The 14,612-nt window shown below is 38.0% G+C and overlaps 2 protein-coding genes across 4 annotated transcripts in view; both read right to left on the reverse strand.

Moving 5' to 3' along the window:
* The window catches only part of RSBN1 (round spermatid basic protein 1), a 48,215-nt gene extending 36,862 nt beyond the window's left edge, over positions 1-11,353 (reverse strand). The window contains exon 1 of the mRNA XM_007076356.3: positions 10,559-11,353. Coding sequence (XP_007076418.2) covers positions 10,559-11,264 — 706 coding nt within the window. The 5' untranslated portion in view covers positions 11,265-11,353. The remainder of the gene's footprint in view (positions 1-10,558) is intronic.
* A 1,392-nt stretch (positions 11,354-12,745) lies between these two features.
* The window catches only part of PTPN22 (protein tyrosine phosphatase non-receptor type 22), a 59,470-nt gene continuing 57,603 nt past the window's right edge, over positions 12,746-14,612 (reverse strand). For all 3 annotated transcript variants that reach the window (XM_042998227.1, XM_042998226.1, XM_007076355.3), the window contains one exon: positions 12,746-13,595. In XM_042998227.1, coding sequence (XP_042854161.1) covers positions 13,531-13,595 — 65 coding nt within the window. In that variant the 3' untranslated portion in view covers positions 12,746-13,530. The remainder of the gene's footprint in view (positions 13,596-14,612) is intronic.

Genomic DNA, 14,612 nt, shown 5'->3' on the forward strand with positions numbered 1-14,612 from the left:
TGTAAAATGAATGAGACAAAGATCTTAAAATACAATTATATTCTGGGTTGAAAACTATGCTAAAAAGTAGATAATGGGAATGTAAGCATATAATTTGACTTGCGATCAAAAGTAAAGGAAATATCCAAGTAATTTCACATATGCCATACTATATGGAATATCCGTTCAGTAACCACTGTAAATCTAAACTGAAGCCTGTCATATTTTGCCATGACACATACAGGCAAATCAAACAAAGGCAAATTAAGCTGTAAGACACCATTCTGCCTACCAAACTGGCATAAACTTTTCTTTTTTCGGCATTTTCATATACTGTTGCTGGAAGGATAAACCAGGACAAATTTCACGAAGGGCAATTTGGCACCCACCAAAATGGGTATATACACCAAAAGCCTTGAAAATGTTTTAATTCTCAGACCCAGAAATTCCACTCCCAAGGAAAAATTACCTGAGAAAATAACTGAAGATACACAAAAATATCCATGACAGTTATTTAGGGACTCCCCTAAATGTCTATTCTAAGTACTAGGATATGGATTAAACTCTGGTAATTACATACTGACAAAATACTACCCACCCATTATAAGTTACATTATAGATGAAATAACTGATGGATTACAAGGTTATAAAATGCTTACACTGCCAATCTTCCAGGAAGCATTCTCTAACAAATTCATCTCTACCCAATCTGGACAGCTACTCCTACCAAGTGCTTCGTTAGCGCTGTATTTCCCTATCACAGCTCTTAACCACATTCTGTGTTATCACATATCTAATCTTCTACCTCTCCTCTAGACTATAAACAATCTAAGAAATATAGATCTTACCTTTCTTTCCAGAGCATCTAACGTGTATAATCTGACTCCATGTTTATAGTAAACATACACACATGTATTAAGTACCCACTAAGTGCCAGGGACATTTCTGGGCACTGGGGATATGGTGCTAAGACAGACACAATCTAATCTCCACTCTCTTCAACTTTACAATCTAGTTTGACAAGAAAAACAAAGTATCAGTAAGCTACTCTAGATGCAGAGGAAACTTCTCTTTGGGAGGTGACATTTAGGGTGAGTCCTAAGTAATAAAACAAGCCAGGCATGTTTTCTAGGGGAAAATATACCAGGGAGAGGCAAAGGACTCAAAGACAGGAAAAAAATCTGTATGTTTTGCACATATACAACACAGAAAAATATCTGAAGAAATACATACCAAAGTGTTAATGGTAGTTCTCTAGACTGGAAGAATTATAAATATCTGTCTTTTTTGCTTATCTGTATTTTCTAATTTCCTACCATAAACATATATTACTTTTATAACTAAAAATTCATCTTTAATTTTTAAGGGATCATCATGGATTGACAAAGCCAAAATAAAATAGCATCTCTCATTTACTAGACGCTAGCAAGAAATCTTTAGGATTAAATAGTCCTGACCAACCTTTCAAGCTCGATGTGGTATTTACTATAGAATTTGTCCACCCAACAACAGTATTTCTGACACAATTCAAGTAATTCAGTGTTAAGACAGATACTCCAATTAATCCTATCGCTACACCTGGGAAGAAAAAGTTCAACAAAATTTACAGTAAATAATTTATTTGGTATAATATGCAAATATGATAGTTGCAGTACTCTATACAAAATTATTCCAAATCGCCAACTATTACACGTTATAAAAACTTCTAAAGAAAATATAAGTCAAAAACTTTAGTGTATAGATACCAAATGACTTGCATTCTGTTTAATATCTGTTATTAAACAAAAAGAAAACCCTTCATTTGCAAACATCACTTGTAATGAAACTGAGATCATATACCAAAATTATACATGTAATCGGATTGCTTAAATTGCCAAGAGAAAAAGCAGTCCATCTTTTACTCTATAGACAACTAAATATTTGACAATTTGTTAAAACACTTAGTCATTTCTATTTCTTACAAATAAAATTAATCTAAACACTTTTCCCGCATTAAAAATTCGTAATTTAGGCAATTCTCCCAAGCAACTAAATGTTAATGCCATTAAATATAAAGGTTAGACCAATTTTCAAAGAGTCCTCTAATTACCCTCTGCTAAATGTTTTAGCAATTTCATGGGGAAAAAAAAGAAAAGAAAAGAAAAGAAAAGAAAGAAAAGAAAATATCTTTGAATAGATCCTGTTATTTTAAGCTTCAGAGGAGGTATTTGGTATGCAGGAAATGAATTGTGACCTAGATCTGCCACTGAAATTAACACCAAGAAGGTGCTGCCTTGATTGTAACACATTTTCTATATTACTATCAGCTTACCAATGGTATTTCTAACATGGCCAAGTCTCTGTGGGTTTTATTCCAAACACATTTCAACATAGCCCATCAAAAAAACCATTGTACAAGGAAATGAAAAGGACCTTAAATTGTAATCTCATATTTCAACATAATAAAAGTTTAAATATGAAATAAATTTCAATCCTTCTCCTCACTAATCCTGTTTTTCAAAGTTTTATTCTTAATCTAAGGCTGCATATAGAGAGCTCACCTTTGCTTATAGAGAAATGGGAGCCTACTTGTGTCATACTAGGTAATGAATTTCAATGAATAAACAAAATTTACTTTTGAATAATTGTGATGACAACTAATTGAAAATGACATACATATACAAAGTTGTTAAAGGTTATTAGAGTAAGACAGCCCTTGCTGCACTGTAAGAATGTCAAGGTTGTCCTGCCTTGATATAAAAACATTAAAATTCAATGTCTTTGCAATATAAATGTATCAAATCAATATGCTGTACACCTTACACAATGTTACATGTCAGTTATATCTCAATTTTAAAAAGTACCAATGTCTAAAGTTTTCACAATCTTTCCATTCCTGAGTTGATTGCTTTAGCTTTCCAACAGAGAACATATTCAGGAAATAACATTTTGAGTATTCCCCTCTAGTGCAAAAACTCAAATTTATCAACAGTTCTTTTATAGGAAAAGAGCCAAGCTACTCTATTATCTGTGATTAAGGAAAGCTTTCATATATCAGACTATGAGAGTAAATATAAAGAGAAGTATGTAAGTCTACAAAGGAAGATACATTTATCTGAGAGACAAACTGCTGCCTTAAAAAATGTCATTATAACTATAACTAGATTAATACATGACACTATCAATAAAATCCTCATAGGTGCTAAAATTATCAACTATCAAATAGCCTCATTTAACATCACTATTGAAAAAGTTCATTAATGCAAAAATATTTAGCTTTCCAAATATTACAAAACTTAAACTACTATCACCATTCTTATCCTTGAATTATACCTAGAACTGAAAAAAAATGTAATATCCTCAATTCTTAAAAATCATGGTGGATATACATTTTCAAAGCAAGTACAATTTTTTAGATTTTATTACTCATAATAAAGAAAAAGGCTAAAGTTTTCTGAAAATAAACTTTGTTGTCTTATTAGGGGTCCTTCCCATTTCATATAAAAACCTGACTAAAAAGATCATTGTATGTTTATAACACTGCCTTACTCTACCACCACCACCCCCATCCCTTTACATTATGCTGCTTAAGAGTGGCTGGCTGGATTTGAATCCCCGCCCCTAGACCTTCCGCTCAAAATATTACCTTTTGCAACTTAATTTCTTTGCACCTTGTTCCTCATTGGTAAAATGGGGGAAAGTAACAGTACCTCCTCATAAAATCAGTGTGCACAGTAAATGAAACAAAGGACGTAAAGTACTTAGAATAGTCCTAGAACATAACAAATACTCAATACATGTTAACTATTATTACCCCAAAATAGTTGAACGACAGAGGCAGTACACAGTGCTAAAAGAGCAGGTGCTTTACAGTTAGAGACCTAGCTTAATGTCCCAGCCCTAGTGCTTACTGCTTAAGGGCTCTGGACAAGCTCTTAAGTCTCTTTAAACTTCAATTTTCTCATCTTAAGATGTTAATTCTAGTATCTACCTCACAGAGCTATTGTAAGGATTAAAAAAGACAATAAATATAAAACCATCATCACACTACTGAAAACACAGTAAGTGTCACCATCATTATTATCATTTTCCCAATGATATTTGATAACATTCCTTGAAATAATTGGCAATTATCTCTGGGATATCAAAATTAGAGGTAGAAATTACAGACCTACAATACAATGTAGTGTATTCTAAGAGAACCCAATAAAAGGACAAAAACCTCTGAAAGAGGGAAGAAAATAATTATTCACCAAGGATCTATTAGGTATCATATATGCGATCTCATTTTAATCCTCACACAAAATCAGCGAAGTAGATATTAAGTCCATTTTATGGAGAAGAAAACAGCTTGATATAAGATGTTCTGTTATCGTAGGTCCCAGAACTAGTGGGTGACAACCAACATTCAAACGCTCATCTTGTCGGATTCCAAAACTCAAATTTTTCCCATACACTACTACACTACACTCTTCCTTTCTGCCTTCTCAATCAACCCCTCTCTACAACACCTCCTGTGAGATGATCAACTAAAATTACCTGGTTACAATTAATGGAACTTGAGAAGGACAAGGACTTAAAAGAATCTCCAATAAAGGGAGCATTATGTCATTCAACAAATATTTTACTGAGTGCCCATTACATGATAATTCTGCATGATCACAAAGATGGCATTATTTATGTTATGCAAAAATGTCATGCCTTATAGACTTTCCCCATCCCCTCTCTAGGTGGGTAAGGAAGATATCAGTCCCTGAAGTTGTTGCTGTGATAAATGAGACTATCTATTTTACTTCTCTGTATAATCAATCCCCAAATAATTCCTCACTCCTATCACCAAACAGAACTTGGATTTTAAATTCCTGCCAACAGCTTTCTGACATCACAGAAAATTTCAATTAGTTGTCTGACTTGGGGACACTCCCTGTGATAGAAATTGGGCAGTTGGTCAAAGATGAAAAAAACGTGAGAAAGGAAGGCTGACTCACAAGTGAATACAAAAGAGCAATACTGTCATTTAATGACACTAAAGAAAAGAGCCAGGGGGATGGACTCCCCCCTTGCCTTTTATTTTTTTAACAAAACATTGAAATATTAAAATCATAAATTTACTAAGCAAGAATTTAAAATAATCTTTGAGCAAGTTTGTTCTATGTTTTATGAGCGATAAAAGAAGAAAAAAAATTCAGGTTTCAAAATACCAAGATAACTATCAGTTGAACCGAAACTTGAACCTGTTGTTTACAAGAAATAAAAAAACATTTTAATATCTCTTTATTAACTTAACAATCCAAATGGGCTTAGTGAAAAGCGAAGTGGACCACAAATCAAAAAAAAAAAAAAAAAAGGGTCCTAGGGGCACCTGGGAGGCTCAGTTAAGGGTCCACTCTTAACTTCAGCTCAGGTCATGGTCCCAGAGTTGTGGGATCGAGCCCAACAGGGCTCCGAGCTCAGCATGATGCCTGCTTGAGAATCTCTCTCTCCCTCCGCCCCTCTCTTCTGCTTGCATGCCCTCTAAAATAAAAAACTTAAACAAAAACAAAACAAAAAAGGGGGTCCTAGATTCAGTTCTATCACTTACTAACTGGAAAATCTTAAGCATGTCACTTCACCTCTTCAAATCTCACTTTAGTTCCCATCTTAGAGATGAGAAATTGTTGTTTCAACTATATATAAGCAACTCCAAACATCTGGAATCTGAAATTTGTGATTAACTTATACATGAAGTTGGATTCAGTACAGTTGGGTTGGTGTGAAGGAACGTCTTTCAGCTGAATGATCTATCTCTGAGATTGGCAAACTGTAGTGCAAAAACTACCACAGATGATACATTTGAATGAGTGGAGTAATGTCACAAAAAAACTTTATTTCTGGACACTGAATTTAAATTTCTCATGATTTCCACATCAGGGATTTTCTTCAACCATTTTAAACGTAAAAACCAGGGGCATCTGGGTGACTCAGTCAGTTAAGCAAGCGACTCTTGATGTGGCTCAGATCACGATCTTCTGGTTCATGGGTTTGAGCCCCATGTCAGACTCCGTGCTGACAGCTCGGAGCCTGCTTAGGATTCTGTCTCCTTCTCTCTCTGCCCCTTTTGTGTGTGGGCTCGCTCTCGCACTCTCTCAAAATGAATAAACATTTAAAAAATAAATAAAAAATAAAATGTAAAAACCATCTTTATTTGACAAGTCATACAAAAACAGGTAGTAGAACTGATATTTTAAAAATGTGTAAAAGCCATCCAATAGAAGAATAGTCTTCAACAAAGGTGCTGGAAAAATTCGATATCCACAGGCAAAAAATATGAACCTGGACCTAAACACCTCACACCTTACACAAAACTAACTTAAATGAATCAGAGATGCACATTAAAAATTACAATTGGAAGAGGAAAAAAAAATAGAAGAAAATCTTTGAGACCTGAGTCCTGAGACCAAGACATGACACCAAAAGCATGATCCATAAAAGGGAAAAAAAAAAAAAATCAGTAAATTAGACCTCACAAAATTTACTTTAGCTCTAACTACTAACCTCCCTGTTAAAGGAGGGAAAGACAAGCAACGAAAGTGGGAGGAAATATTTGCAAACCATATATCTGACAAAGGACTCATACCTGTAATATACAAAGAATTCTCAAAAAAATTCTGTAAAAAACAATTCAATTAGAAAATGAGCAAAAGACAAAAGACATCTTACTAATGAAGATATATGGCCAGCAAATGATGACAAAAAAAGATGTTAAATATCACTAGCCACTAGGGAAATGCAGCTTAAGTCCATGATGAAGTATTACTACACATCTATTAGAATAAATAAAAGAAAAATAGTAACAATACCAGATACTGGCAAGGATGTGAACAAAGTGGAATTTTCATACGCTGCTGGTAGGAATGTAAAATTGTACAGATATTTTAGAAAATAGTTTGGTAATAGCTTAAAAAAAAAAAAAACTAAACTAAACATACATTTACTACATGACCTAGCAATTGCATTCCCCGAGAAATGAAAATTTACATTCACACAAAAACCTGAATGTGAACATTCACAGAAGCTTTATTCTAATACACAAACTGGAAACAATCAAAATGTCACCTTAGTAGGTGAATGGTTAAACTGTGGTATATCCATAACATAGAATACGACTGGGCAATGAAAAGGAGTGAGCTATTGATACATAAAGCTTGAATGGATCTGAAAAACACCATGCTAAGTGTGGGGGGGGGGGGGAGCTTCAAAAGATCACACACTGTATTATTCCCTTTATAACATTCTCAAAATGATGAAATTATTGAGAATAGACTGGTGGTTGCTAGGAGTTAGGGAAGGGAGAGAAACATAGAAGGTGTCTAAGACTTTCAAGAGATTACAAGGGGGGAATCTTTGTGGTGATGGAATAGTTGTGGATCTTGATTGCAGTAATGGTTAAACTAATCTACAGGTGATAAAATGGCACAATTATACACACACCATTGCACCACTGTCAATTTCCCGGTGTTGATATTATACAATAGTTATGTAACACATAACCATTTGGAAAAACTAATGAAGGGTAAAAACTTCTCTGTACTATTTTTGCAATTTCTGGTGAATATATAATTACCTCAAAATAAAAAGTTAGGAGAGTTTCTGAAAATCTGAGAATAAGGGAGGGAAGACCTAGCTCTGTGAATAGCCAGGGTCTAGCCACTCTTCTTATTAATCTTAGACTTGTTTCAAGAACCAAATATGATAAAAGGCAGTTTTAAAAGTGTCTAATATCAGCCAGATACTGTTTTAAGTACTTTCCACATATTGCCCCAGTTAATCTACATAACCTTGTAAAAAGAAGTACTACAACCCCTTTGTACAGACAGGAAGCTGAAAGAGGTTAAAGTAATTTGCCCAGGATCAAACAGTAAGTAATAGAGCCACAAGTTAAACTTAGATTGACTCCAGAGGCATGCCTCCTCCACACCACTGTAACAAATATAAAGATGTTCAGCCAAAAAAAAAAAAGGTATCGATCAAAGTGTGTGCAAAAGCCTGGATTAAACAAGGGTAAATCAGTTTGTTTTCTGTAAGGTTCTCAGAACTTTTAAAATGCCAGTGTATATCTTGTATCTAGAAGGCTACAAGATATACTTTTTCCTACATTCCAGTGTATATGGCCACGCAGCCCTTTCCCTGCAGAATATATAATCCAACAGTCCCTCATTCAAAAGTTAAAACGTTTAGGGGCGTCTGGGTGGCTCAGTTGGTTAAGCATCCCACTCTTGATTTCAGCTCAGGTCATGATCTTACCGTTCCTGAGTTCAAGCCCCAAGCCAGGCTCTGCCCAGACAGGGAGGAGCCTGCTTGGAATTCTCTCTCCCTCTCTCTATGCCCCTCCCTGTGCCCTTGCATGGCACTTTCTCTCAAAAATAAACAAACATTTTTTTTAGAAAGTTAAAATGTTTAAACTAGACTTATTATGGTGATCCTTCTGCAATATATACAAATAGGGAATCGTGTTGTACACCTGAAACTAATATGCCTACTGTTTCAATTAACAAAAAAAAGGTAAGATGTTTAAATTACCCGATCTTAACCTTAACCCACCTCTTCACATATTGGCAAACTACAAATGCTTCAAGCTGCATTGTCCAATAAGTTAATCAGAATTAAATAAAATTTAAAATGAGATTCCTCAATCATACCAGCCACATAAAAGCCTTCAAAATTTGTTTCAAGAGCCGCATATGCCCAGTGGCTACCATACTGTACAGCAAGCACAAATACAGAACATTTCCATCACTACAGAAAGTTCTGTCAGACAACACTGAGTTAAAGGTTTGTTTTTGTCTGTTTTTTAAAGAACACAGGGCCTGTGAGTCCTCAGAGAAGCGCCCTGTTGTTTATTATACATGTAATTACCACCATCCCTCCATAAAAAGGGGCTAGGTCAGAAACTTTTGATGGTGCTGGCTACTGTCACTCTGATTCCAAGGCAAAGGGAAGGAGTAAGCAAAGAAAGGGGAAAAGTAAATAGCATAAAAAAAGAAAGGAACAACATGCAGCGAGGGGAAGACGCTTCAACTGGGATTCAAGAGATCTGGGTTCTACTTCCTGTGGTGCCAATGATTCATTAAAAGAAAAAAATTTTTAATGTTTGTACTTGGTACTAATTAACTGTAACTTAATTAGACAAGTCGCCTCACTACTTTGGGCCACAGTTTCCTCTTCCACAATACAAATTTAAATCGGATGATCTCTAAGATTCCCTCCAAATCTGTGTGGTTAAAACACACACATAGAAGAAATGAGGTGAGAAATAAAAGAGAACAAGATCATCACATATTGGTGGTGGAAACTGGCACTCCTGTCAGCTTGGCACAAGTTTTATTCCTGATAATAACACCTGGATACCACCAAAGTTAGAAAGATTTAATTCAGTAAGTATTTTTTGAGCAATTATTTGCAAAACACTGCACTATTTGTACGTAGAACCACAAAAAACTTGAGTCAAGACCAAGTACGTGGAAGAAATCCAAGACTCAGAAAACTTTACATTGAAAGACTTGTTCATTAACATGTAATACCCCATCTGGCCCAATGCGACTATATAAGCATCTTAAAATCTTCTTGAGGAAATACAACTAACAAACTATATGAAATCATATACAAACACACGGTATACTCAAACTTCATACCCCCTCCTTTCTGCGGAGAATACAAATAAATGTTCCATGTACTTGGGAACACGAAGACACCAATATTAGTAAACCTAATTTCTCTAGATTCCACATTTAATTAGGTAGTCCTACATTTCCTGGGTTCGGTATTCTTGACTTTAGTGTGGGCTCTTGGAATTAAATAAATTGTCAATTTTTTTGTGTGCCAGAAAGAATAAATCGCAACGGGAATTCTTCCAACGATCCATTACAGCACGTTTCTCACTTTTCTCACTTTTCAGAGGCACGGTTGGTCCTATTTCCTAGGATCATAAGAGACAGAAAACCTTCCCCATCACTCTCTATCGAGAAGTATTAATATAAAATTAAAAATTATTTCACCTCCGGATAAAAAAGAACCACTATAAACTACGTTTGATATTTTACCTTGCAGAAACTAAAGCAACCTGAGTCGAGGAACCTGTGTAAGAATTCAAACTCATTAAAGCCCCACACCATACCCGTGAATATTTTGGAGCCGAGGAGAGTTTATATTAAAGATTTCCACGAAAGAAAACAAGAAGAAAGGATTTTAGCGACAAGCCTTTACTTTAGAAAAGCAGTTTTTAATACCCCAGCTACTAATCCCACGCCAAGGACGGCGCGGCGCGGAAACCCTGGCGAATTTGAAAACAAACGTTGGTAAAGGCTGGGGGTGAAGGGCGGGGGTGGGGAGGGGAGAGCCGGGTAAGGGGGTTAGTAACTGACAGCTCGGCCTCGAAACGAGAAGCCTCAAGTAGGTCACGCTGTGTCAACGGTTTGAAATCCAGGGTCCACCCCAGTGGGCTTAAGGGAGTAGAGCAGCAGGAGGTAAGCAGGGGTTTGGCGTCTTTCAGTGCTAAAGGGGCGGGATATCGGACCTAAGGGAGACCTAGAACCCGAGCTCGGGGTAGTTCGCCTGCTCTCACCTCTCTTGGGGGCCTTGATCAGAGGCACCCCTCCAGTTCTCTCCCCGTTTTCCTGCTTGTCCTTGTGCTTGAGATCGCCCGGAACGCAGGAGCTGGGGTCACCATCGGAGCCGCGGTGGTGATGGTGCTTGTGCCGCTCCTTGTGGCCCTTATGCTTGGGCCCGGCCGCGCTCACCGTCAAAGGAGAGAAGGTGAAGAGGGCCGATGTGCCTGGGGCCGGGAGCGGGGCAGCGACAGCGGGCCCGGCGGGTGCCAGCGAAGGTGGCGGCGGAGGCGGCAGGAGCAGAGGCTCAACAGGGCCTGGGACGGTTGGGGCTGCATTCGTTGGCGGCAGCGGCCCGGGATGTTGGCGGCTGCGACGCCGCCGGTGAGGGGGAGCGAGAGGGGGGTCCTGGCTCGGCCGCCCCCGCTTCTCCTGAGAACCCCCACTGCTCGCTCGGCGCTGCCGCTTCACTCCCCGCGGCGAGACCCCAGCATGGGGTTTCTCCTTCCCTTCTTTGTCCGGCTCCTCCTGCGCCGCCACCGCCCGTACTACGCGCACCGCTCCGACCTGCGCAGCCATTTCACCCACAAACACACATTTAAATGGCCCGACCGCCCCCCCGTCCGCGCATCGCGCAAGCGCCGCCCGCGCACGGCCCGCTGGGCATTGGAGTCTCTTCCCCGCCCTCCACTTCTCGGCCGTTCTTCCTCCGGAGCTGAACATGCCGGAAGCGGCAGTTCCCAGCGCTTCTCCGCAGGCCTCTCCGAGTGAGCTCTATTTTAAAGCACCCAGGGCCTCGCAGAGCCTCATGGGAGCGGTAGTTCCCCCGCGCTCCCGCCGCGTCCCTGGCTCTGGGAGTGGAGGAGCGGAAAGAGAGCGTGCGCCGAGTCACGCTTCGGGCTGCGACGCAACCGCCGCTGGGCGGAGAGTTGCCGCCAACCGCCTTAACGGCCGAAACAATGTTAGTGGCTTTCAAGTCTGTCTGCGCGTTCCCATTATCGTCTGTGTGTGCCCCCTTGGTCATTATACACGGAGTCGGTGGGCTCCATAGGTACTTATCAATTTCATATTCATTCCTCTCAAAACCTTTGTGAGGAATCCCCGGCCTCTTATCTTTGGACAAGCGACGAAATGAAGAGGAAAGGGGAACTTGGTCATACGTAAAACGAGGGCGATTTGGGTTTAGAATCTAATCGGGCTGCAGTGAAGACATGTTTTAACCTCTTCGTGGGCATTGCCATGGTTACAGGTACCCGCGTAACAAGGCAGGTGCGAGAACTGCCCGGGAGCCTGGTGAGCGCCGCCGCACCTCGCCTTAGAGCCACATCTCCTCTAATGCCTGGAAAGGTAGAGGCCGTCATTTATTTTGAATCCGTCCCTAGGTGGAAAACCCATGTTTTTAAACTTTTTGAAGATTTTTTTTTCATGTCCCACGTATAAGGTTGCATAAATTTGAGAAATGTGTCTACCACAGACCTATCCAAAAATCGTCACTGTGCACCAATGTTGCTGCCCAGAAATTCATCCACAACTTCATCGGCGCTTTAGATTTTCCCTAAGATTCTCTTCCTATATTTGGTCCTTGATAAAGATATTTGGAAATAATTGATTACAATGAAGTACTCAGAAATGCCAGTAGTGCCTGGAGGATTCAGCTAAATGAACACTGCAGTAAAGTTAGCTTAAAGACAAAACAGTTTATTGTGCACCTATTGCGTGCGATGTACTTCAATAGACAGTTAACATTTCATCCAATTTGCGCTATCATCTGGCTTTGTAATGAAAGACATTAAAGAACAAATGCTGTTTGAGTATTTTAGGTTCTGAAAGTTAAACTTTTCTAAGTTCCAAAAAAAAGTTCAATCATGAGGGGAACTCGGGAATCTTTTGTAAGAATAATTACCCACTAACTTACTTGTTACATAAAATTAGATTTGAAAAATCAGATTTTCTTAAAATATTTTGTAGAAGAATTTTTAGGGGCCCTGGATAGCTCAATTGGTTAAGCGTGGGACTCTTGATTTCCTCTCAGGTCCTGATCTCAGTGTTGTGAGACAGAGCCCGGTGACAGCAGGAGCCTACTTAAATATTCTCTCCCTCTCTCTCTCCCTCCCACCCTCTCCCTCTCCATCTTTCTCCCTGCCCCTCCCTCACCTCTCCCCCCCCCCCAAATAAAATTTTTTAAATTAGTAGTACCTCTGACTGGTTGGATGTAAGTTGCACATGTTTAATACAGGACCTTTGAAATGAAGAAAATGCTACCGAAAGATAACGATTTTGTTGATTATTCTTCTAGATTTGGTAATTGAAGAACTTTGGTTAAAATTTACCAGAAATGTAGTTGAACATCCTGTTAGTTGGTATATCCAAATACAAAAATTATTTTCATTATTCTTTTATTATTTTCATTATTGAAATATGATATGAAATTATTTTCATTATTATTTATTCTCTTAATTATAACGTTTCCTTTTCTTACTACTCTGGTTTTCCACCTTTGGGAAGATGTGCAAGGTATACTCCATTTAGGCAAAAATAACTCCCAGGGAATAGTCATTGTCACAAGCAGTCATTTTGTATCATTTTGTGCCACAACCACAAGTCAGATTTTGTGAAACACTTGCTATTGTAAAATCTGGCAATGCAGACATTCCGTTGAGATCCAGTTCTTACAAATATTTTGAAGTTTCTGCTTAAGTAGAATAAAAATAACTTCCAAAATGAAAAATAAGTCCATTCTAAAACTTTCTCATCCAGCATTCTCTACATAATCCCAAGTGACAAACTTATTTCCAGTTTCCAACCCAATGCAAATGAGATGAAACTGTAAAACTTCTGGCACTTCTTTGAATATGGCTTTTCTAATATTGCTATTAAACATTACAGGGTCTTCATTGTTGAAATTATAAATATGGAACACTTATTTTAGCTAGCAGTATTCCAGTAGTTTTATTTCCAGATGCACTTGCAGCTATATTCCAAAGTTGTGTTAAATATTCCAAGTCGCTGGTGGTTTCCTTGGTCCTTTGGGTTTTGAAAAACGATTTGCAAACCCTGGGAACAAAAATAAAATGGAAAAGTTTTTTAGTATATAGAAATGAATACTTAGATTTTAGAGCATGTTATAATGTATGCAAGTACATGGATTTTTTTTTTTCAAAACGTTAGGCAACATCTTTGATCAATTAATAATAGATTATAAAGGCACAGTAATTAAGTTAGTGCATAAATGATAACAATACTAATAACATTTTAAATGTGTAGAACACTTGTAAATTTACTAATGGTAATAATTAGATGAAGAACCCTGGTTATAACAATCTTTAGTAATTCAGCATATACAGTTGACCCTTGAACATTTTCTTTAGCTTACTGTAAGAAGACAGCATATGATATCTAGATAGATAGATAGATAGATAGATAGATAGATAGATAGATATAAGATAAGCATAAGATTTCAGGTCAACAGTAGGCTATTAGTTAAGTTTCGGGAAATTTTAACTTTTGCAGATTTTCAAATACATGGGGGTCAGGGGGGCATACCTATTCCCCAAATTGTTCAAGGATCGATTGTAATATCCTTTTCTTCCAAGTTTCTTTTTAATGTGTGTTTATTTTTGAGAGAGAGAGAGGGCGGAGGAGGGGCAGAGAGGGTAACAGATGATCCAAAGTGGGCTCCATGCTGACAGCAGAGAACCCCATGCGGGGCTTAAACCCACAAACCATGAGATCATGACCTGAGCCAAAGTCAGATACTTAACTGACTGAGCCACCAGGCTCCCCTTTTTTTTCCCCAGTTTTACTGACATATTATTGACATGTAACATGTTAAATTTAAGGTATACAACATGATAATTTGATACTTGTATGTATTGTGAAATGATTAGCACATTAAGGCTGGGTAAGACCTCCATCTCATATAAGTACCATTTTTTGTGGTGATTACATTTATGATTTACTCTAAACTTTCAAGTATAGAATACAGTACTGTTAAATATATAATTACCCTGCTGTATGTTAGACCCCCAGAACTTATTCACCTTACAGCTGGAAGTTTGTACCTTTTGGCCA

Source organism: Panthera tigris, chromosome C1 (assembly GCF_018350195.1).
Source record: "Panthera tigris isolate Pti1 chromosome C1, P.tigris_Pti1_mat1.1, whole genome shotgun sequence".
Classification (NCBI taxonomy): Eukaryota; Metazoa; Chordata; class Mammalia; order Carnivora; family Felidae; genus Panthera; species Panthera tigris.